Source organism: Zosterops lateralis (assembly GCF_965231275.1).
Source record: "Zosterops lateralis genome assembly, chromosome: 1".
Taxonomy (NCBI): Eukaryota; Metazoa; Chordata; class Aves; order Passeriformes; family Zosteropidae; genus Zosterops; species Zosterops lateralis.
The window spans coordinates 150,685,495-150,709,061 of NC_139762.1; the positions used below are offsets into that span (position 1 = coordinate 150,685,495).

A 23,567-nucleotide genomic window follows, 5' to 3' on the forward strand; every position below is an offset into this window, starting at 1 on the left:
TGCTCCACTGCTCTACCCTGCTGGGACTGGAGATGTGTGTTCAGCTCTGGGACCTGACACCAAGGAAGACATGGACCTGCTGAACCAGAGCTGGAGACAGCCCTGGAAGACAATGACGGGCAGAAGCAGCTGATGTCCAGAAAATTTGAACACACCAACAGTAAAGAGCTTGTGCCAGAGGCAAGGATAGATCTGTACTAGTGTATCCAGGTTTGTGTTTCAATCAATACCTGAAGGGTTTGTGTGATAATGCACTGGAAGAGCAAAGTGTGGCAGTGACTAGCAGAAGTGCAGAAATCACAACCAAGAGTGGTCCTGGCACTCTTTATCCCCCACCCCAGTGGTCTCAACAACCCTGCCTTAGTGCTGAGTGAGACTGGAAGAAGCTTGGGAAAAGTAAGAAGGAGTCATCTGAGGTTGTGATGCAAGAAAATTTTATTGAGGTAGAAGAATGAAAACTCAGGAGCAGCCAGTGGAAAGCAGCTGAACTGAGGTGCAAGGACAGTGACCACCAGCCAAGGCCCCTTCCTCGGAGGAGGTTTGGCCAGAGCATCAAGGCCTTCCTGCTCTGCAGCTGGAGTTACCAAGCAGAGGTGTCTGGTTGTGTCTGGCTTGGGACAAGTGGTTTGCAGCAGAGGGAGCTGCACAGGGTTGAAGTGGTGATGGAGAGAAGGGAGTGGGAAATGACGAGGAGATGGATGGGCCATGCTTACAGGCAGCCCAGGCTGGGCCCTTGGTTGCTGCCTTGCTTGGTGCCCTGAGCGCAGGAGCTGCAAGTGCTGAGCCCCTTTGAGAGCCTTGGCCCAGAGGAGCGTCCTCAATGGCTGAGAGGTGTTCCAGGGAGTGGGTGGTTGGTGTCAGGAGTGGTGCTGAGGGCCCTCAGCAGATGTAGCCGCCCCTTCTGCCGTAGCAGCCCAGGCCTCCCAGGCCGTAGCCAAATCCACGGCCATAGCCAAGGCCGTAGCCAAAGCCACCAAATCCCCCAGAGATGGGCTGTCCCTGGGCACTGAGTTCAGTGCCCACGGCAGCCGAGGAGGTGGATCCGACGGCGGTGCTCTGGGGGAAGGAGGTCATGATGGGTCCTGGCAGGGTGACCAGCACAGGGGAAGGGTTGATGATGACACGGGAATCCTGGCATTGCAGGGCACAGGGCTCGTTGCAGCTGTTGGCCAGCGGGGTGGGTCCGCAGGGAGTGCAGAGGTTGTTGCAGGCCATGGGTGTGGTGTGGAGGGTCCCTGGAAGAGAGGGGGGTGAGGGAGGGCAGGGGCTTGGAGGTGCAAGGAGCGGTGATGCAGAGGGTGAGGGAGTGTGGAGGCTGTTGTGGGTCTGTGGGGAGGGGTGTGGGCTGCTAAGGCTAGTTCTGAGCGTGCTTGCAGAGAGGGGCCAGGGGTGCAGGAGCAGGAGGGTCAGGGATTTGAGGCTCACCTTGTTGTCGGTAGGAGCTGGAGGAGAAGGTCTGAGGAGAAGTGTGTGAAGGAGTGTGATGCTGGGCCGGCTTTTATGCTGGTTGTGGAGGGGTGGGACAGCCTTGTCCCATGGCCTTGGGGCATTTTTCAGGCAGCAGGTCTTGGATGGGCCAGCCTGGTGATTCATGAGGTGGAGAGTAGTTTCATTCATGTAGTTCTGCAATTCCATATCCCACTCTGCAATCCACGTCCATCTGACTTTGGCGGCAGCTTTAGAGTGAGGGTTGGTATTTGGGAGGGTGTGATCTGTCAATATGTGTCAAGGAGGAATGAATAAACAACCAGTGCCCTGGAGATTTGCAATGTCATCAGTGAGGTCATTTTGTGGCACCTGTGTGCTGTGGTTTGTGGGTGCCTTGTGATGACTGAGCCTCTTTTCTGTGCTGCTGGATATCCTTCAGTCATTTTGTGGCACCCAGGAATGCTGAGGGAGCTGCTGACGTCCTGGGGAGGTCACTGTGGAATAACTTGACAAGGTCCTTGTTCCTTTGAGTGCTTCCTGATGGATGAAAGAGAGCTCATGGCCTTGTGTTTGAGTGGGATCAAGAGAGAGGATCCTGCAAAGCAGAGGCTGTTCAGGCTGAACTTGTTCCATTTTTCAGGTCAATTTGTATTTTTGCAATCTACAGGACAGCATACACTGTAATTTAAAGCATATTCCTCGACCTCATTCATGAATCTTATAGACAAACAACAAGCCTGTGTTTGCCCAGGCTGGTCTGTGACATTAATTCTCTTATTCCGCATTTAAGCCACAAGGTTTCGTAATTTTAAACCTCTAAGTCTTAATATTTTGTTCCTGTTAGCAAAAACTAATTGTTACTAATGGATGATCAGTGAGGTCCTCCTCCCTCCTATGATGTGTTGGTAGCATTCCTTTGTAAAATTCTGCAATTCCAAGCCATTTTCTTGAGTTCTTTTCTATCTGACTTTGATGGCAATATTTAAATGCAAGTATTAGAGGTTAAAGGAAGGTGCTGATAGCCTTGTCGGGGCAAGCTGAAGACGTGACCAAAGCTCTGGAGAGGTTGGGTGTCATCAGTGAGGTCACCCTGGGGCACTCATGTTCTGTCATTCGTGGGTGCATTGGGAAGAGGGGCCCCAAACCATTGTGGCCCCGTCAGGCTGGTCTGGACTTTGCAGGAGCACTGCTTGTGAGGGTCTGCTCCTTTCATCACGTTGTTTCCATCCCCAGCATGTTGAGGTCTCTCCAGGAGTTTTTATATACGAGACCCTTCCCGTTGTGAATGGGAAAGCAATCCTATTGTTTAGGGAGGATCCCATGCTGCCCCAAGGGTTGTGTTGGTTCGTCCATAGCTTGTCTCATCTGGGCCCAGCAAGGTCACACTGTGGGGTCACAGTGCTGGGTTCTGCCTGACACATGGAAAGGAAAAATGGTGAAGGATAAGGAGAACAAGACATGTGAGGAGAACAATTCCTCAGCCTTGATTAATCCACCTTTTGGCTGTGTACCCTTAGCTGTGAAAAACTCTAGCAGTTACCAGGACAGGATTAGGAAACAAAATATAAGTGGGTTGAGGGCAGTGTCCATCCTTTTGCCCACAACTGGTGGGGTTCCACTGTGGAATGAGGACATGGTTGATCAAGAGCAACTCAGGGAGACCATGACACTGCCGGTACAGGAGCACCCTTAAAAGGAGAGGAGACAAGGGACCTGGAATTTTGTTCAGACAGGAGACAAGAATGCAAATGGGACATGCGTTGAATATGCTGTGGTATGACCTTGGTGTTGACTTTCCAGTTCTCCAAAACTGTAATTGAATCTTCTGTGTGTCCTGACACAGGCCACCAACAACAAGACATTGGTCACCAACTGTCACAACCAGGAGGTTCTACCAAGTTCAGATGAACACGGCCTCATGGAAAGGACATGGAATTGCAGAATTGCAGGAAGGAAAACACACCCCACCTCATGAATCACCAGGCTGGGCCAGTCAAGAGCTGTGGCGTAAAAAATGCCCCAAGGCCATGGGACAAGGCTGTCCCGCCCCTCCACAACCAGCATAAAAGCCAGCCCAAAACCTCTCTCCAACACACTTCTCCTTAGATCTTCTCCTGCTGCTGAGAACCAGGTGAGCCTCAAACCCCTGACCCTGCTGCCCCTGCACCCCTGACCCCTCTCTGCCAGCATGCTCCTACACAGCCTCAGTAACCCACACCCCTCCTCACAGACCCACAACAGCCTCCACACTCCCGCAGCCTCCTAACACTTCACCTCTCACACTCCCACTCCCCTGCCCTGCCTCATCCCCCTCTCTTCCAGGGACTCTCCACACCACAGCCATGGCCTGCAACAATCTCTGCACTCCCTGCGGACCCACTCCGCTGGCCAACAGCTGCAACGAGCCCTGTGCCCTGCAATGCCAGGATTCCCGTGTCATCATCAACCCTTCCCCTGTGCTGGTCACCCTGCCAGGACCCATCATGACCTCCTTCCCCCAGAGCACCGCCGTCGGATCCACCTCCTCGGCTGCTGTGGGCACTGAACTCAGTGCCCAGGGACAGCCCATCTCTGGGGGATTTGGTGGCTTTGGCTACGGCCTTGGCTATGGCCGTGGATTTGGCTACGGCCTGGGAGGCCTGGGCTGCTATGGCAGAAGGGGCGGCTACATCTGCTGAGGGCCCTCAGCACCACTCCTGACACCAACCACCCACTCCCTGGAACACCTCTCAGCCATTGAGGACGCCTCTCTGGGCCAAGGCTCTCAAAGGGGCTCAGCACTTGCAGCTCCTGCGCTCAGGGCACCAAGCAAGGCAGCAGCCAAGGGCCCAGCCTGGGCTGCCTGCAAACATGGCCCATCTGCCTTCTCCTCTTCTCCTTTTCCCTGGTTCCTGCTCTCTGCTCTCCCCTTTGGCTCTGTCCAGTCTCCTCTGCTCCAGACCCCTTCTTCCAGTCCAGAGACCATCAGGCATCTCTAGTGGGCTGCTCTCACTGTGGGCCAGGAAGGCCTCAGTGCTCTGGCCAAACCTACTGCAAGTCAAGGACTTTGGCTGATGGTAGCTCTACTTGCATCTCAGCCCAATTCCCTTCCACTGGATGCTCCTGCTTTTCCATTATTTTGTTGCAATAAAATTTTTCCTGCATCACTGTTTCAGATGTCTTTTCTGAATGGACTCGTAATAAACTGGGTGTAAATGCTGCTTCCCTTTCACTGCACACAGAAGATCAGGAATCCAGAGTAAAAGTGTCTTCAGTTTAAGTTTAGGTCGGATATTAAGGAAGCTTCCTTCATGGTGAGGGTTGTTATTCCTGTCACAGACTGCACAGGGTAATAGTGGAGTCATCATCCCTGCAGGGATTTAGTATCCCTGTAGATGTATCACCTGGGGACATGGATTAGTGGTGGCCTTGGTAATGCTGAGGGAATGGTTAGACTTTGTACTGAAATTTTAGATCTTTTGCAACAAAAATGTTTCTAAGATGTGATCTTTTAGCAGTGGATTTTGTAGTCCTGCATTAACAGTTTTAGTCAATGTCAAGGGACTTTTTCCAGCTGAATGGAAATGGATTCCATGTGTGTTGGTGGCACCTGTGCAAGGGACAAGGGGCCAGTTGGGAGTGGCAGCAGGGGACGGGTGAGCCAGGGCTTTGAGGTCTTGAGTTGTGGCAAGTGCCCAGAGCTGAGGCCAATTCTCTTGGAGGATTTCCCTTGAGGAAATGGTGCTTGAGCTCTGTGTCTGCTCTGTCCCAGTTACTCAGCCTGGGCACGAGGAGGGAGCTGTGGCTGCTGCTGAACTCACCTCAAAGGTGAAAACTTTGAGGCTCCTTCTCATTCCCTACTCCCAGAGCAGCTGAGCAGGTCCAGGTTGCCTGAGAGGGCAGTGAGTGGCCTGAGAGTGGTTGGGGGCTGTGCCCAGAGGCTGGGGATCAGTGGCCCAAAGTGCAAATGCAGACAAGTCTCAAGGGAAGTAGGTGAAGAGTTGGATCGGGGGGACAACCCTGTTCAACCTCCTCAACAAAGATGTGGGCAGTGGGGCTGTTGTCCCCTCAGCAAGCTGGCAGATGATGAGGTGATTGAGGCACCAGGTGGTTGTGCCATCAGTCAGAGGGACCTGGAGAATGAGGGTTAAAGGAACTTCCTGAACTTCGAGCAAGGGAAACATGAAGTTCTGCATCCAGGCAGGAAGAGCAGTGAGCCCCAGCTCATGCTGTGGGCTGAGGCTGCAAAGCAGCTTTGCTGAGCATGACTCTGTGGTGCTGGTGGAGAACAAGGAGACAACAAAATCTCACAGAATCACAGAATGTGTAGGTTGGAAAAGATCTTCAAGATCATCGAATCTAACCCATGACCTAACACCTCAATCAAACCATGACACCAAGTGCCACATCCAGTCTTTTTCTAAACGCATCTGGGGCTGGTGACTCCACCACCTCCCTGGGCAGACAATTCCAGTACTTTATCACTCTTTCAATAAAAAACTTTTTCCTAATATCTAACCTAAATTTCCCTTGGTGCAGTTTAAGACTGAGTCCTCTTGTTCTGTCAGTGCTGCCTGTTGAAAGATACCAACCCCCACTTGACTACAGCCACCTTTCAGGAAGTTGTAGGGAGTGATAAGGTCACCTCTGAGTCTCCTTTTCTCCAGGCTAAACAACCCCAGGTCCCTCAGTCGTTTCTCACAGGGTTTGTGTTCCCAGCCCCTCACCAGCCTTGTTGCCTCCTCTGGACACATTCAAGCATCTCAACGTCCTTCCTAAACTGAGGGGCCAGAGCTGGACACAGCACTCAAGGTGTGGCCTCACCAGTGCTTAGTACAGGGGAAGAATGATATCCTTGTCTCAATCCTTTCCTTTCTTGAGAAAGCATCACCATCACCCAAGATAGACTTGACAGTTCTTGCCATGAAGTCAGGAGAAGAGGCCTTTTCTCTCTTTAGAACACTGGTGGGGTCCCATGTGGGGTGGTGTGGGCAGTTCTGGGCTGTCCAGAGGAAGAAGCACAAGAGCTTAGTGAAACAAGACCAGATCAGGGTGACCAGGAAACTGAAGGAGCAGGAGAATCTTTCCTAGAGGGCAGAGAGCGCTGGGACTCCCAGGAGACAAGGCTGGATATAGGGGTGGCATCAGGGTCCCCAGATCCCTGATGGCAGGAAATTAAGTTGAGGGAGCCCAGCTGTTCTCAGCAGCACTCGCACATGAAGGAAAAGGGGGAAGGTCAGAAGAGAAAGATGGAATTTCATGGGTGAAGAAGCCAAGATTTTTTGAATGTGAGAGTGGTCACAGAGTGGAAAAGCTGGTGGAATCTGGCTGCTGGGAGAACCAAAACTGAGCTGGCCATGGTCCTGGAAATGCTGCCTTGCTGACTGTGCTTGAGCAGAGGGAAATGAAGCACTTGTATTCCAGAGTTCCTGCCCAAATGGATGATGTTGTTCCTCCTGTTTGCTGGGTGGGTTCAAGAGTCCTGCTGGGAAGAGAGTTTCCAAGCTGGCACAGAGAGATTCTGCCAGAGCCATGAGCAGGAGGACATGAAGGTGTAAAGACCTTTGAGGAAGTGGGTCTTAGGTCTGTGTCATGTTCTGGAAGGTGCGCCCCCCTCCCCTACTTACAGTGCCCATCTTGGTTATTACTGGTGGTGACATCTGTCCTAAGAGAGGAATTCTTTTCCATCCATCCACACCAATGGCCTGTCTGGCATTTTGCTGGGTGAGGATGTGAAACCATTGGAATTCAAAAAGATGAGGAGGCACCTCAGACTTTGTTGCAGGAAAACTTTATTGAGGGGAAAAAAGATTAAGACAGGAGAAAGAAGTAGAAGGAATCCAGTGTGAGATGCAAGTAAGGCAAGCATCAACCGAGGTGATTTGCCTGCAGGAGCTGTTGGCAGAGGCCTGAGCTCATTGGTGGTGTCAGGAGTGGTGCTGAGGGCCCTCAGCAGATGTAGCCGCCCCTTCTGCCGTAGCAGCCCAGGCCTCCCAGGCCGTAGCCAAATCCACGGCCATAGCCAAGGCCGTAGCCAAAGCCACCAAATCCACGGCCATAGCCAAGGCCGTAGCCAAAGCCACCAAATCCCCCAGAGATGGGCTGTCCCTGGGCACTGAGTTCAGTGCCCACAGCAGCCGAGGAGGTGGATCCGACGGCGGTGCTCTGGGGGAAGGAGGTCATGATGGGTCCTGGCAGGGTGACCAGCACAGGGGAAGGGTTGATGATGACACGGGAATCCTGGCATTGCAGGGCACAGGGCTCGTTGCAGCTGTTGGCCAGCGGGGTGGGTCCGCAGGGAGTGCAGATGCTGTTGCAGGCCATGGGTGTGGTGTGGAGGGTCCCTGGAAGAGAGGGGAGTGAGGCAGGGCAGTGGTGTGGGAGTGTGAGGGATGAAGTGTTAGGAGGTTGAGGGAGTGTGGAGGCTGTTGTGGGTCTGTGGGGAGGTGTGAGGGTTGCTGAGGCTGGGGCTGAGCATGCTGGAAGAGAAGGGCCAGGGGTGCTGGAATAGGAGGGTCAGGGGTTTGAGGCTCACCTGGTTGTCAGCAAGAGCAGGAGAGGGAGTCAGGAGAAGTGTGTGAGGGAGAGAGGCTCTGGGCCAGCTTTTATGCTGGTCGTGGAGGGGTGGGACAGCCTTGTCCCATAGCCTTGGGCCATTTTTTTAGGCAGCAGCTCTTGCTGGCCCAGCTTGGTGAGTCATGCGGTGAGGAGTGTTTTCCTCCATGCAATTCTTTAGTTCCATGACCTTCTCTTGATGCTGTGTCCCTCTGACCTTGGCAGAAGCTTTAATAATATGGTGTTTGGGTGGATTTGATTGTTGAATGTGTGCCAGGGAGGGATGAATGAACAACCAGAGCCCAAGAGATTTGCAATGTCACCAGTGATGCAATTTTGTCTTACTCGTGTTCTGTGGTTTGTGGGCACCTTGTGAAGACTTGGACACCGTTCTTGCCGCTGGATGTCCATCAGTCATTGTGTTGCACCCAGGAATGCTGAGGGGGCTGTTGATATCCTGGGGAGGTCACTCTGCAATAACTTGGAAAGGTCTCAGTGCTTTTGAGCTCTTCCTGATGGATGAATGAGGCTTCTTGGCCTTGTGTCTTGAATGGGATCGAGAGAGAGGACATTTAAAATGAGAGTCTGTTCAGGCTGAACTTGTTCTAGTGTTACGGCCCACTTGGATTTCTCAAATTTACATGGCAGTGTACTCTGCCATTTAAACTGTATTCTTTGACATTGTTAAGAAATCCAGTAAAAAACCAACAATCTGGGCCTGATCCATTTTTTTCAGTCTGTCTGTGACATCTATTCACTCATTCCACATTCAAGCCACAAGTTTCATAACTTATAACCTACATGTGTTAACATTGTGTTCCTGTAAGCAAATAACTAGTAATTACTAATGGACAAGCAGTGAGCTCCAGTGTCATTCCCTGACAAGGTGGGTGCGTGTCATTGTAGAATTGTGCAATTCCATATCCTACTCCCGAGGCCCATCTGAGGTGGTAACTTTTAATTGCAAGTACTAAGAGGTCAATTTTTTCTGTTGATGATTCATGTCAGGAAGGGCTGAAGACGTGACCCAAGCTTTGAAGAAGTGAGTTGTCATCATTGTGGTCACCCTACGGCCCTTGTGTGCTGTGGTTTGTGGGTGCCTTCTGAAAAATTGCCCCCAGTTTCTCATAGTTCTGATAGGCTGGTCTGGGCCTTACAGCTCTGGCAAGGAGGAGGTGTTACATCTTCCATTGCCTTCCACCTCTCCATGTATTTATCCCAGTTGGCAAAGCCTGACATCAGACCTCACCTTTCCATTTGGATATTCTCAGGGGTGCTTGAGTGACACTCTTGCTTCAAAGGTTTTGATAGTTTGGTTCTTTGCTTCGGCTGAGTGTGAAGGGGTGGAACCAGTTGTGATTGTCTGAATGACCATTTGGAGGTTGCCCAGGTGTAGGAGCCTGACCTGAGAGATGTGGGACGACAGGCAGCTTTTCTGAATGTTGTTTATTGTAGCAGAATTCTTACAGAAGGTATTCCATTCATAATAGGTTGTAGGTCTGACACAGCCACGCCTAAAGCGGCCAGCTAAAGCTTATAGGCAAGTCTGAAGCCAAGTTATTTCTGGTTACAATACATTATCTATTTTTCTTTGCTGAGTATCTTAATACATAACAACCAATCAGCATCATACACAATACCTTTCCCATTTACCTATAGCCTATCATAACTACTATCATGATCATATTATGCTACAGTTTAAGCTTAAAGTTGTTTTTCTGCTTTCTTGCAGTGGAAAATTCTTAGACCTTTTTTCTACTTTCTACATTGGCATGTTTGTTTGTCTATGGTATCTTCTGCTTTTCCTAAGATGTATTTCTGCTTGGTAAAAACATCTTCTTTGTTTGTGGTCAACAAAGCCTTTGCTCTAGCCCTAAAACCTCCTTGCAGCTCCACTTAACCTTTTCTTTCTTAGTTGTCCGGTAACTACTGGCTCAGCAATTCTTAATTTAGACATATTTTATTCTTCTATATCAAAACTTTCTTCCATCTCTATTCCGCTCTCGGGTTCCACATTCAAAGAGCTTTCTGCCAAGCATACGTATCTGTGAAATTTTCTTGTCAAACTTTCATCTTTCCCAACAGCCAGGGTTGTGGGAGGTGGGCATTGCATCATCCTCCAAAACAACCCAGGCAAGTCTAGGTGGTGTCTGTGCCCAGCATAGTAGACTGAGAAAGGTCTGAAGGGCTGGGTCCAGAGGTTTATGGTCAGTAGCCAAAGTCCAGATGACAGCAAGTCCCCAGTGCTGTAGACCAGGAGTTGGATCCTTTTAGCCAACACTGAAAACTTGACAGGTTCTGGACATCTGCTGGAGGTCATCAAGGGCATCTGCCAAGTGCTGTTTCTTGGGAGGAGTCATCCCAGGAAGGAAAAAAAAATCTGGGTGACATTTGGAATAATTGTTTTCTTCTCTGAAAAAGCCTTTGTGATTCTGGGTTAGAAGGAAGGGCAGGAGGTGTCCCTTTATCCTTGTGGGAAAAGGGGCCCCAAGTCTCCAGATCAGGGCTGGGGAGAAGTGTTGTGATGAAGCAGGAGGAGATGACTCTTGGTGTCTTCTGAGCACTGGTGAGGTCCCAGGTGAGGTGTTGTGGGCAGCCTTTGACTTTCCACTGTGAAAATGAAGTCACTTTAGTTAATCCAGATCAGTTCAGGACCACCAAGGTTCCAAAGGGGCTGGTGGATCATTCCTAGAGGAGAAACGGAGAGAGCTGGGACTCCCAGGGGACAAGGCTGGACATGGGGGTGTCATCAATGCATGCAAATCTCTAATGGCAGAGAATGAATGTGAGGACGGCTGGCAGTTCTCAGCAGTGCACATGTGCAGGACAAGAGGGCAAGACCAAAAGGGAAAAGAGATGGAATGTAATTGCTAAATAAGGCAAGAATCTTTTGTTGTGAGTGTGGCCGTAGAGTGAAAGAGGAGTTGGGCTGTCAGTCCCGGGAAAGGCAACAACATTGAACTGTCCATGGTCCTGGAAACCATGCTCGTGTTTGAGCAGAGGAGTTTAAGCAATTGCACTCAAGATTTCCTGCCCAAGTGGATGATTTTGCGACTCTTTTTGATGAAGGGATTCAAGAGTCCTGGTGGGGAAGACAGTTTTCCAAGCGTGTGCGGACATGGAGTGACATGACCAGAGCTGTAGCCAGGAGAGGATGGATGTGTCCAAGGCTTTGACGTGTCAGGTGATGGGTTTGTGTCAGGTTCTGGAAGGTGTCCCTCCTGTGCTTCTTATGCCAGACTTTCTTATTAGATCTTTTGACATATTTGTGAGGGAAGGTGTTATTGCGCATACCCCAATGGCCTGATGAGGCATGCAATGTGCTTGGTGAGGATGTGATACAGCTGGAACTACAAAAGAACAGGAGACATCTCAGTCATTGATGCAGGAAAACTTTATTGAGGCACAAGAATGAAGAGACAGGAGAAAGAAGAAGAAGAAGGGATCTGCTGTGAGGAGCATGTAGGCCCACTGCCAGCTGAGGTGCTTTGCTTGCAGGAGCTCTTCCAAGAGCCCTGAGCTGGTGGTGTCAGGAGTGGTGCTGAGGGCCCTCAGCAGATGTAGCCGCCCCTTCTGCCGTAGCAGCCCAGGCCTCCCAGGCCGTAGCCAAATCCACGGCCATAGCCAAGGCCGTAGCCAAAGCCACCAAATCCCCCAGAGATGGGCTGTCCCTGGGCACTGAGTTCAGTGCCCACGGCAGCCGAGGAGGTGGATCCGACGGCGGTGCTCTGGGGGAAGGAGGTCATGATGGGTCCTGGCAGGGTGACCAGCACAGGGGAAGGGTTGATGATGACACGGGAATCCTGGCATTGCAGGGCACAGGGCTCGTTGCAGCTGTTGGCCAGCGGGGTGGGTCCGCAGGGAGTGCAGAGGTTGTTGCAGGCCATGGGTGTGGTGTGGAGGGTCCCTGGAAGAGAGGGGAGTGAGGCAGGGCAGGGGATGAGGGTAGGGCAAGGGGCAGTGATGCAGGAGGGTGAGGGAGTGTGGTGGCTGTTGTGGGTCTGTGGGGATGTGTGAGGGCTGCTGAGGCTGGGGCTGTGCATGCTGGAACAGAGGTGCCAAGGTACAGGGGCAGGAGGATCAGGGATTTGAGACTCACCTTGTTGTCCGCAGGAGCAGGAGGAGAATGTGTCCAGAGAAGTGTGTGAGGGTGAGGGGCTCTGGACTGGCTTTTATGCTGGTTGTGGAGGGGTGGGACAGTCTTGTCCCATGGCCTCGGGGCATTTTTAAGGCAGCAGCTCTTGGCTGACACAGCTTGGTGAGTCATAAGGTGGGGAGTGTTTTCCTTCCTGGAATTCTGCTATTCCATATACTTCCTTTAATGCTGTGTCCATGTGACTTCAGCAGAACATCTTAATTGCAAAAATTCATGACCATTATCTTGTTTTTGATGTGTGTCAGAACATTTAGAAGACTCAGCTGAATCTTTGGAGAATTGGGGTATTGTCACTGAGGTCATACCATGGCATATTAATATCATCTCCCATTTGCATTCTTGTGCCCTGCCTGAAAGAGCTCCCAGTTTTCTCAGCTTGTCCTCATTTTGAGGATATCCCAGTCCTGTCAGTGTCATGATGCCCCTGCCGTCTCCTTGGTCAACCATGTCCATGTCCTTGTTCCATTGGTGAGCCCTACCAGTGGCAGCGACCAGGACAGTCCACTCCCTCAACCTTTCTAAAGCTCAGGAACATGGGTTTCAAGGGTGGATTAATCAATAGATGGGGAATTGTGCTCCTCATGCATCTTGTTCTCCTTATCCTTCACTGTTTTTCCTTTCCATTCGTTGGTCACAGCCCAGCACTGTGACTCTACAGTGTGACCTTGCTGCTCTCAGCTGGGATGAGAGGTATAGATATAGCTCACAAGACTATATATAGATATAGAACACAAGATTTTGTGGGAGAACGGGAGGCCATCTTAAATCACAGGGATTGCATTCCCGTACCCAGCAGGAAAGGCTAGGGTAGCCCTGGTTCGTGCCTTTGATGTTTTGGTTTTCTGAAATTCTTTTCCCAGGGAATTTTCTGTAAACAAGAGAAGTGTTTTTGTAAACTGTATTTTGTTTGTCATTCCTTTTCCTAGAAGGAACTTCTTCTTGATGTCCCTCTAGTCTGACCAATGTGACTGAAGAAGTTTGTCTTTGTTTCACCAATCAAATTGGTCTGTATAGTACAGAATAGTATAAAAGGGAGACACATCCCAAAAATAAAAGTAATTTTCAGCGTTCTGAAGTTCAGAGTTTGTGTTGTTGTGGTGTACAACAGTGTCAAGCTAGGAATATAGAGAGGCTCTGAATGTTGGCAGCATAGTGGGGATGGAGAAAACATCATGGAAAGAGCAGTTCCTCACAAGCAGTGCTCCTACAAAGCCAGACAATCCAAACCTGTGATGGTTTGGGGCCCCTCTTCACAATGTACTCCAAAACCATCACACACCAGTGCCATGGGGTCACCTCACTGATGACACCCCATCTCTCCAAGGTTTTGGACATGTCTTCAGCCATGACACACATCATCAACACCTGCTCTTAACCTCTAAGACACCTAAAATCTGCAGCCAAGGTCATATGGACATGGCCTCAAAAGGACATGAAGCTGCAGAATTCCACAAAGGAATGCCTGCAACATGACAGAGGAGGGAAGAGGTCTATGCCTGACCAACCACTAGTAATTACTGGGTTTTGCTAGCAGGAACAAAATATTAAGACTAAAAGGATATCAGATATGAAACCTTATGGCTTGAATGCAGAATAAAGGCATGAAAAGCACAGACCAGCAGGGGGAAAAAGGATCAAGCTGGGTTGGGTCTTTGTTTAAGGGATTTCTTAATGAGGTTAATAAATACACTTTGAATGGCAGAGTACAATGTTGTGTAAAGACGAAAAATCCAAATGGACCGTGACACCAGAACAAGTTCAACCAGACTAGCTTCTACTTTTCCAGATGCTCTCTCCTGATACAATTCAAGACACAAGGCAATGAGCTCTCCTTCATCAGTAGCAACACTCCTACGCACTAAAATATTTCCAAGGTATTGCAGAGTGACCTCCCCAGGATGTCAGCAGCTCCCTCAGCATTCCTGGGTGCAACACAAGGACTGACGGACATCCAGCGGCACAGAAAAGGGTCACAACCTTCAAAAGACACCCACAAACCTCAGCACACGAGTCCCACAAAATTACCTCATTCATGATATCACACCTCTCCAGGGCTCTGGTTGTTTATTAATTCTTCCCTGACAAACATTCAGCAATCAAATCTGCCCAAATACCACATCTCACTTTAAAGCTGGGCATGGACTCAAGAACCAGTTGTGACATTGCAGAATTCTGTGAAGGAAAACACTCCTCACTTCATGACTCACCAAGCTTGGCCCTGGAATAAGCTGCTGCCTAAAAAATGCCCCAAGGCCACGGGACAAGGCTGTCCCACCCCTCCACAACCAGCATAAAAGCTGGCCCAGAGCCTCTCTCCCTCACACACTTCTCCTCACATCTTCTCCTTCTCCTGTGCCAACAACCAGGTGAGTCTGAAACCCCTGACCCTGATGCCCCTGCACCCCTGGCCCCTCTTCCAGCACACTCACATACAGCCTCAGCAGCCCTCACACCTCCCCACAGACCCACAACAGCCTCCACATTCCCTCACCCTCCTGCATCACCAACCCTTGCCCTCCCCACACACCTGCCCTGCTTCACCCCCCTCTCTTCCAGGGACCCTCCACACCACACCCATGGCCTGCAACAACCTCTGCACTCCCTGCGGACCCACCCCGCTGGCCAACAGCTGCAACGAGCCCTGTGCCCTGCAATGCCAGGATTCCCGTGTCATCATCAACCCTTCCCCTGTGCTGGTCACCCTGCCAGGACCCATCATGACCTCCTTCCCCCAGAGCACCGCCGTCGGATCCACCTCCTCGGCTGCCGTGGGCACTGAACTCAGTGCCCAGGGACAGCCCATCTCTGGGGGATTTGGTGGCTTTGGCTACGGCCTTGGCTATGGCCGTGGATTTGGCTATGGCCTGGGAGGCCTGGGCTGCTACGGCAGAAGGGGCGGCTACATCTGCTGAGGGCCCTCAGCACCACTCCTGACACCAACCACCCACTCCCTGGAACACATCTCAGCCATTGAGGATGCCTCTCTGGGCCAAGGCTCTCAAAGGGGCTCAGCACTTGCAGCTCCTGCGCTCAGGGCACCAAGCAAGGCAGCTGCCAAGGGGCCAGCCTGGGCTGCCTGCAAACCTGGCCCATCTTCCTGCTACTCTTCTCCCATTCCCTTTCAGCTCTGTTCAGCTCCCTCTGTTGGAAATCCCTTCTCCCAGGACAGAGACCATCAGGAACCTTCACTGTCAGGTCCCTTCTACTGTGGAACAGGAAGGCCTTGATGCTCTGGCCAAATCTTCTGCCAGCAAAGGACCTTGGCTGATGGTTGCTCTACTTGCACCTCCCACCAGTTCCCTTCCTTTTGCTACTCATCACCTCTCACTGTTTTTGTGTCTCAATAAAATTCTCTTGCATTGCAGCATTGTGCTGTCTCCTTTTCCTTCACTGGCACACACTGGCATGCTTTGGTCTTCCAGTGCATCTCATAAACCCTTCACTTCCTTTACCCTGCATCTGGATACACTAAGGCAGATCTATCCCTGCCTCTGACACAAGGCCCTCCTGGGCCATGTGTTTACATTGACTACAGAGCATTTGCTCCAGTCCCTCCTTATCACTTTAGCCCGTATACAGACCCACACGAGCAGGTCGTTACCCTTGAGCCCCCAGAGCTGAGCACAGAACTCTGGTCTCACCAGAGCAGAGCAGAGCAGAGGGTCAGAAATCACTCCTCACCTGCTGCCCACACTGTGGCAAGGAGCCCATGGCATGGACAGTTTTTGTTTGGTGTGTTTACATGTCCAGGACATGTCCAATCCTTCATCCACCATCACCCCACGTCCTTCTCTTTGGGGATACTCTTAACTGACTCATTACCCATCCAATATCCGTTACTGAGATTGCTCCATTTCAGATTTAGGATCTTACACTTGGTTCTGTTGACCTTCATTACCACCATGCCACCCCATATCCCTAGCCTGTCAAGAAATCTCTGGATGCCATCCCTTCCCTCCAGACAATCAACAACACTGCTCACCCTGATGTCATTCCCAGTCTTGCTGAGGGGACACTCAATTGCACTGTCCCCTGTGCCTGACAAAGATAGGAAGTGATAATGGTCCCAGTACGAGCCTCTGTTGGTCACCACTCATCCCTGTTCTCCTCACAGACAATGGAGCTGTTGACCTCAGCTCTGAGTGAGACCATCCCTCCCATTTTCCACCCCACAGTTGATGTTCCAGCTATCAGCTCCACATCCCTCCAGGTCAGAGATGAGGATGTTGTCTGCCCCAGGAAGAAATGCTTTGCACAAGTCCATGTGCATGATATCAGTTGCTCTTCTGCAGTTCACCGGTGTTGGAGCTCCATCAAACTTTTCAGGAAGAATATTTCCTTCATGAAAATGGGAGCAGCAGCAAGGGAGGAGTGAGCTGAGCCTTTGGGGTCTTGAGCTGTGGCAAGTGCCCATGGCTGAGGCCAATTCTCTTGGAGGATTTCCCTTGAGGAAATGGTGCTTGAGCTCTGTGTCTGCTCTGTGCCAGTGACTCAGCCTGGACATGAGGAGGGACCTGTGCCTGCTGCTAAACTCAACCCTTTTGTGAAGCCTTTGAGGCTCCTTCCCATTCTACACTCTAAGAGCAGCTTGAGCAAGTCCAGTTTCCCTGAGAGTGCAGTGAGTGGCATAGGAGAAGCTCAGGGGCTGAAGCCAGAGGCTGAGGGTCTGTGGCCCAAAGAGTAATTGGAGGTGAAACTCCAGTATTGCAGCCCAGGAGTTGGATCTGTGGGGCCAACTCTGTTCAACATCCTGAATAATGAGCTGGGCATTGCGACTCCTGTCCCCTCAGACACGTGGCAATCTCAGTAATGGATATTAAATGGTTAATTGAGAGCATGCCCGAGTATTAGGACTTGGGGTGTTGGTGGATGAAGAATTGGACATGCCCTGGCCATGTGCACTCAGAGACCAAAACCCCTCCATGTCCTGGGCTCATCACCACAGTGTAGGCAGCAGGTGAGGGGGGGATTCTGACCCTCTGCTCTCCACTTCAGGGACCGGAGACATGTGTTAAACTCTGGGCACCTGAGGATATGGAAGATATAGACCTGCTGAAGCAGAGCTGTGGATGGATGAGAAGGATGATGAGGGTCTGGAGCAACTGGTGTGCAGCCAGTATGAAAACAATACCCATACATGGCTTGTATAAGAGGCAGGGATAGACCTGCATTAGTGTATCCAGGCCTGGGATTAAACAAGTGAAGGGTTTCTGAAAAACACCAGAAAGACAAAGTGTACCAGTGTGGGCCAGTGAAGAAAAAGGAGACATCACAATACTGCAATGCAAAAGAATTTTATTGAGCTAATAGAACAATAGAAAGTCATGAGCATCCACTGGAAGAGAGCAGTCTGAGGTGCAAGCAGGACAAGCATCAACCAAGGTTGTTTGCTAGCAGGCAGTTGAGGCAGAGAACCAAGGACTTCCTGCCTCACAATGGGAGCAGCCCAGCAGAGGTGCCCAAATGTCTCTGGCTTGGAAGAAGGGGTTTGGAGCAGAGTGGACTGGACAGAGCCGATGGAATGATGCAGAACAGGGAATGGAGGAAGAGCAGCAGGAAGATGGGCCATGTTTGCAGGCAGCCCAGGCTGGCCCCTTGGCAGCTGCCTTGCTTGGTGCCCTGAGCGCAGGAGCTGCAAGTGCTGAGCCCCTTTGAGAGCCTTGGCCCAGAGAGGCGTCCTCAATGGCTGAGATGTGTTCCAGGGAGTGGGTGGTTGGTGTCAGGAGTGGTGCTGAGGGCCCTCAGCAGATGTAGCCGCCCCTTCTGCCATAGCAGCCCAGGCCTCCCAGGCCGTAGCCAAATCCACGGCCATAGCCCAGCCCGTAGCCAAGGCCACCAAATCCCCCAGAGATGGGCTGTCCCTGGGCACTGAGTTCAGTGCCCACGGCAGCCGAGGAGGTGGATCCGACGGCGGTGCTCTGGGGGAAGGAGGTCATGATGGGTCCTGGCAGGGTGACCAGCACAGGGGAAGGGTTGATGATGACACGGGAATCCTGGCATTGCAGGGCACAGGGCTCGTTGCAGCTGTTGGCCAGCGGGGTGGGTCCGCAGGGAGTGCAGAGGTTGTTGCAGGCCATGGGTGTGGTGTGGAGGGTCCCTGGAAGAGAGGGGGGAGTGAGGCAGGGCAGGGGCTTGGAGGTGCAAGGGGCGGTGATGCAGAGGGTGAGGAAGTGTGGGGGCTGTTGTGGGTCTGTGGGGAGGTGTGAGGGCTGCTGAGGCTGGGGCTGTGCGTGCTGGAACAGAGGTGCCAAGGTACAGGGGCAGGAGGATCAGGGATTTGACACTCACCTTGTTGTCCGCAGGAGCAGGAGGAGAATGTGTCCAGAGAAGTGTGTGAGGGTGAGGGGCTCTGGACTGGCTTTTATGCTGGTTGTGAAGGGGTGGGACAGTCTTGTCCCATGGCCTCGGGGCATTTTTAAGGCAGCAGCTCTTGGCTGACACAGTTTGGTGAGTCATAAGGTGGGGAGTGTTTTCCTTCACACAATTTTGAAATTCCATGTACTGCTGTTGAGGCCATGCCCATCTGACCTAGGCAGCACTTTTCATGAGTTGGTACTGGGAGTATTTGAATGTTCAGTGTGTGTCAGGGAGGAATGAGTAAACAACCAGAGCCCTGGAGATTTGCAATGTCATCAATGAGGTCATTTTGTGGTACCTCTCTGCTGTGGTTTGTGGGTGCCTTGTGAAGACAGGAACTATTTTCTGTGCTGCTGGCTGTCCATCAGTTCTTGTGTTGCACCCCGGAATACTGAGAGAGCTGCTGATGTCCTGGGGATTTCACTCAGGAATAATTTGGTAAGATCCTGGTTTCTGGGAGATTTTTCTGATGAATGAAGGAGAGCTCATGGCCGTTTGTCTTCAATGGGATCAAGGGAAAAGATCTAGGAAATGTGAGGTGTTCAGGCTGAACTTGTTACCATGTTATGGTCGATTTGGATTTCCTAAATGTACACAAGAGCCTTACTTGTCCTTTCAAATGTATTACTTGACCGCATTCAGAAATCTAAGAAATAAACAACCAATGGGGCCCATCCCTTTGTTCCCAGCCTAGTCTGTGACCTCAATTCATTTATTCTGCATTCAGGCCATAAGGTTTCATAATTTATATCCTTCCAGCCTTAGTCTTATGTTCCTCCTAACAAATACCTATTAATTACTAACGGATAGTCAACAACCTCCTCTTTCCTTCTCTGCCATTATTTTGGGCATTTCTTTGTTGGAATTATGAGATGCCACATCCTTCTCTGGAGGCTGTGTGCATCTCCCCTTGGCAGCAGCCTCTAAGTTTGCATTTCAGAGACCAAATTCTGCTGTTGTGGGTGCAGGATGAAGACTTGACCCAAGCTTTGGAGAACAGAGGTGTCATTACTGAGGCCACCCTGGGGCAGTGGCTGGCCCTGGTTTGTGGGCGTCGTGAAGTGTTGCCCCCGGCACTCTCAGCCCTGACAAGTTGGTCTGGGCTTTGCAGCTGTTCCAAGTATCCAGTGCTGCCCCTTCCACCCCGTTCCCTCTCTCCACGCAATTATCCCAGCTGTCCAAAGCCTGACTGGGGACATGGCCTTTACCAGTGGTTCTGCTCTGAGGGCATCTTGGCATCCCTCTTGTCTGTAAGGATTTGATGTCCAAGGTCTTTTGGATCTTTTCTTGGGATGAGTGTTGAGGAGCGAGATCACTTCTTTGGGCAAGGTCTGATTGTCAGAAAGAGGATTTGGAAGTTGCCCAGGGCTTTTGGAGGCCAGTATTGCACCATCCTCAACAAGCCAGGCCAGTCCAGGTGTCCAGTGTGGTAGCCTGAGAAGGATGTCAATGGCAGGGCCCACAGGGTGGTGGTCTGGATTGCCCTTAAAACAGAGAGAAGCTGAGAGAGCTGGGAGTGCTTTCAGGCAGGAGGCAAGAATGCAAATGGGAAATGTTCTCAGCCTGCCATGGAATGACCTTGGATGACACCTGAATTCTCCTCAGCTTTGGCTGAATCTTCTACGTGCCCGGACATGTGCCATCAACAACCCCACACTCTAACTCTGGGTCTCTAATTCCAGCAATTAAGAGGTGCCGCCAAGGTCAGATGGACACTGCCCCAAGGGAAGGATGTGAAACTGCAGAACTTCAGGAAGGAAAACAATCCCCACTGCAGGACTCACCAAGCTGGGCCAGGCAAGACCTGCTGCCTTCAAAATGCCCCCAGGCCATGGGACAAGGCTGTCCCACCCCTCCACGACCAGCATAAAAACCGGCCCAGAGCCTCTGTCCCTCACACGCTTCTCCTGACGCCTTCTCCTCCTGCTCCTGCCAGCAGCCAGGTGAGCCTCAAACCCCTGACCCTCCTATCCCTGCACCCCTGGCTCCTCTCTGCCAGCACCCTCAGTCCCAGCCTCAGCAGCCCTCACACCTCCCCACAGCCCCACAACAGCCTGCACACTCCATCATTGTTAAGAACAGGCAAGGAGACCTTCTCTTTTTATAAAGCCTTTATTGATCAGCCTGGGAGGAGGCCCGAGGGGTCGCACTCACCCCCACTGCTCCCTGTGAACAACGAGGAGGAAAAGGTGCAAGCAATTTTACCCAAAGCTAGAGCTAGGGTTGCAGACCTCACAGGGGTCTTATAAGAGACTTCCTGTGTCTTGGCTCCCTGGAAGTCTACGGGGTGACCTCGAGCGACTCCTGCTCAGTCATGGCGAGACAGATAAACCACCCAAATGGATCAACAGATAGCTTGGTGTCTTGTCAGTCCCCCAGTGTGGTCCAGTAAGCTATCTGGACAATGGCTCGCTGGCTCTGGGGGTCTGCATGTCGTGGTCTCACTTCCTGTTGTCACTCAGATTCATGGGAGTTGGCGTGGTTAGAATACTGGGTGGAATCACTAGTTGCCATGTAGAAGTATCCACTGGTTGCTATGTGGAAGTATAGGGGAGCAGTGGAGGCGGGGATGGATGGAACAAGGAACAAGGAACAAGGAACAAGGCAGAGCAACTAGGGATAGGGGTACAGCAGGGGTACAAGGTAGAGTGGTTTTCATTCAATAACATTATCTGACAATCAATAAGAAAACAAATACTAGCTGCACAACAATGAACATGCTAATGGGCAATTTTCACCTTTTTCTCTCTAAAAATCACCTTCCTTACGCCCAACTGTGCAACCCCTCACCCCTGCCCTGCCTCACCCCCCTCTCTTCCAGGGACCCTCCACACCACACCCATGGCCTGCAACAACCTCTGCACTCCCTGCGGACCCACCCCGCTGGCCAACAGCTGCAACGAGCCCTGTGCCCTGCAATGCCAGGATTCCCGTGTCATCATCAACCCTTCCCCTGTGCTGGTCACCCTGCCAGGACCCATCATGACCTCCTTCCCCCAGAGCACCGCCGTCGGATCCACCTCCTCGGCTGCCGTGGGCACTGAACTCAGTGCCCAGGGACAGCCCATCTCTGGGGGATTTGGTGGCTTTGGCTACGGGCTGGGCTATGGCCGTGGATTTGGCTACGGCCTGGGAGGCCTGGGCTGCTACGGCAGAAGGGGCGGCTACATCTGCTGAGGGCCCTCAGCACCACTCCTGACACCACCAGCTCAGGGCTCTGGCAACAGCTCCTGCAAGCAAAGCACTTCAGCTGATGGTCACTCTGCTTGCATTTCACAGTGGATCTCTTCTATTTCATTCTCCTCTCCCTTCATTCATTTGCATCAATAAAGCTTGTCTGCATTAAATCCTGAGATGCCTTTTCTTACTTTTTGAATTCCTGTGGTGTCACATCCTCAACCAGCACAGGGCTGGAGCTCAACAGGACACTAGTGATAGGAAAAGGGGCAGAACACTTTTCTCTAGGAAATATGTCACCACCAGTCACACACAAGACCTGCACAGGAAGCAGAGAAGGTGGGGGGAACCTTCCAAAATATTTTACAAGCCAAGAAGCTGCTATACCAACAGCTTTGGCACATTAATGCTCTCTTGCTCATCTCTCTGGTAAAGTCTCTCTCTGCCTCCACACTCTTCACAAATTCTTTTCCCAGCAGGACTCTCAAGGCCTCTGAACAAGCAGTCACAAAACCTTCCACTTGGGCAGGAACTCCAGTGTGCAAGGGCTTCATTGCCTTCTGTTCAAGCAGGACCCACAAGAGCAGAGTTTCCAGCACCATGGGCAGACCACATTTTGATCTCCCAGCACAGTCTCCACCACCTCTTCCGCCTCTCTGACCAACCTCACATTGAAAAATTCTGGCCTTCCTTTCCCACAGAATTCCACCCCATTTCCCTTGTGCCCAATGCCTCTTGTCCTCCATGTGCCATCAGGGATCTGAACACACTGATGATGCTCCCCTGTCCAGCCTTGTCCCCTGGGACTTCCAGCTTTCTCAGCCTCTCCTCTAGGAAAGATCCTCCTGTAGAATATTGCTGGCCCTGAAACGGTCTGGATTCACCAAATTGACTTCATTTTCACTGGGGTGGCCAGGATTGCCCACAACCCCTCACACGAGATGTCACCAGTGCTAAACACACAGCGAGAGTCACCTCTCCCTGTTTGGTCAAAACACTTTTCTAGATCTACCCTGGACACTTGAGGTCCCTGTTGCCACAATGGCACAGGGACAGCTCCTGCTCCATTTCTTCTCAACCACAACCACAAAGGCTTTTTTGGAGAAGAAAACAATTGTTCTAACCCACACTCAGACATTTTATCCCATCTGGGATGACTCCCCCCAAAGAAACAGGGCTTGGCACCTGTCCTTGTTGAGCACCAGCAGATGTGCAGGATCGCTCAGGTTTTCTGTGTTGGCAAAAAGGATCCAATTCCTGGGCCACAGCACTGGGATCTTGCTGCCATCTGGACTTTGGGACACTGACTACAAGCCTCTGGACCCAGCCATTCAGACCGTTCTCAGGCCACCACTCTGGGCAGTGACACAACCCTGACTTGCCTGGGTGGTTTTTGAGGATCGTGCAATGCTCACCTCCAGAAACACTCTAGAATGGCCCAATCCTCATTCTGACAATCAGATATTGCCCAGAGAAGTGACCTCACACCACAGTCCAAGCTGGGACCTAAAATGCCCTGGATATCAAAACCTTAAAATCAAGAGGGGCACCGAGAAACCTTTAAAGCATGACCAGTGTGAAATACAAGGTTTAAAGTCAGAGTTTGCCACAGGGGGGAAATGCATAGGAGGAAATGCAGTGGAAAGGGCAACACCAAATACCTGGAACAGCTGCAAAGCTCAGACCAGCCCGACTGGGCTGAGAGAGACTGGGGGCAACTCCTTCCAACACACCCAAAAACCACAGCACACGAGGGCCACGGAATGACCTAAATGATGACACCCCAGCTCTCCAAAGTTTGGGCCACATCTTCAGCCTGCCCTGACATGAGCCATCAGCAGCAGAATTTGGTTGTTTTTGTTGGCAATTCAAAGAATTAAAAGCTGCCACCAAGGTCAGATGGACATGGCCTCAA

At 51.4% G+C, this 23,567-nt stretch overlaps 6 protein-coding genes across 6 annotated transcripts; 2 read left to right on the top strand and 4 right to left on the bottom strand.

Annotated features, from left to right (window-relative positions):
* Positions 1-844: 844 nt before the first annotated feature.
* On the bottom strand, positions 845-1,215 carry LOC310915854 (feather beta keratin-like; the record flags this gene model as incomplete). Its single annotated transcript, XM_083873021.1, has 1 exon — positions 845-1,215. One exon carries the CDS (start codon positions 1,213-1,215, stop codon positions 880-882), a length of 336 nt encoding a protein of 111 aa, XP_083729147.1. The 3' UTR covers positions 845-879.
* Positions 1,216-7,356: 6,141 nt separating this feature from the next.
* Positions 7,357-7,731, bottom strand: LOC310917439 (feather beta keratin-like; the record flags this gene model as incomplete). Its single annotated transcript, XM_083875668.1, has 1 exon — positions 7,357-7,731. The coding sequence occupies one exon, from the start codon at positions 7,729-7,731 to the stop codon at positions 7,357-7,359; it is 375 nt and encodes a 124-aa protein (XP_083731794.1).
* Positions 7,732-11,513: 3,782 nt separating this feature from the next.
* On the bottom strand, positions 11,514-11,849 carry LOC310916309 (feather beta keratin-like; the record flags this gene model as incomplete). Its single annotated transcript, XM_083873752.1, has 1 exon — positions 11,514-11,849. The coding sequence occupies one exon, from the start codon at positions 11,847-11,849 to the stop codon at positions 11,514-11,516; it is 336 nt and encodes a 111-aa protein (XP_083729878.1).
* Positions 11,850-14,455: 2,606 nt separating this feature from the next.
* On the top strand, positions 14,456-15,467 carry LOC310919557 (feather beta keratin-like). The gene is made up of 2 exons (XM_083878958.1): positions 14,456-14,484; positions 14,675-15,467. Exon 2 carries the CDS (start codon positions 14,695-14,697, stop codon positions 15,028-15,030), a length of 336 nt encoding a protein of 111 aa, XP_083735084.1. The 5' UTR covers positions 14,456-14,484; positions 14,675-14,694; the 3' UTR covers positions 15,031-15,467.
* A 2,392-nt stretch (positions 15,468-17,859) lies between these two features.
* Positions 17,860-18,195, bottom strand: LOC310919571 (feather beta keratin-like; the record flags this gene model as incomplete). The annotated part of the gene is made up of 1 exon (XM_083878982.1): positions 17,860-18,195. One exon carries the CDS (start codon positions 18,193-18,195, stop codon positions 17,860-17,862), a length of 336 nt encoding a protein of 111 aa, XP_083735108.1.
* A 3,121-nt stretch (positions 18,196-21,316) lies between these two features.
* LOC310917860 (feather beta keratin-like) lies at positions 21,317-21,652 on the top strand (the record flags this gene model as incomplete). The annotated part of the gene is made up of 1 exon (XM_083876457.1): positions 21,317-21,652. The coding sequence occupies one exon, from the start codon at positions 21,317-21,319 to the stop codon at positions 21,650-21,652; it is 336 nt and encodes a 111-aa protein (XP_083732583.1).
* Positions 21,653-23,567: the final 1,915 nt, after the last annotated feature.

Bases quoted from the DNA above. Each gene is read 5' to 3' on its own strand.
- LOC310919557 (XM_083878958.1), top strand. From the start codon at position 14,695: ATGGCCTGCAACAACCTCTGCACTCCCTGCGGACCCACCCCGCTGGCC.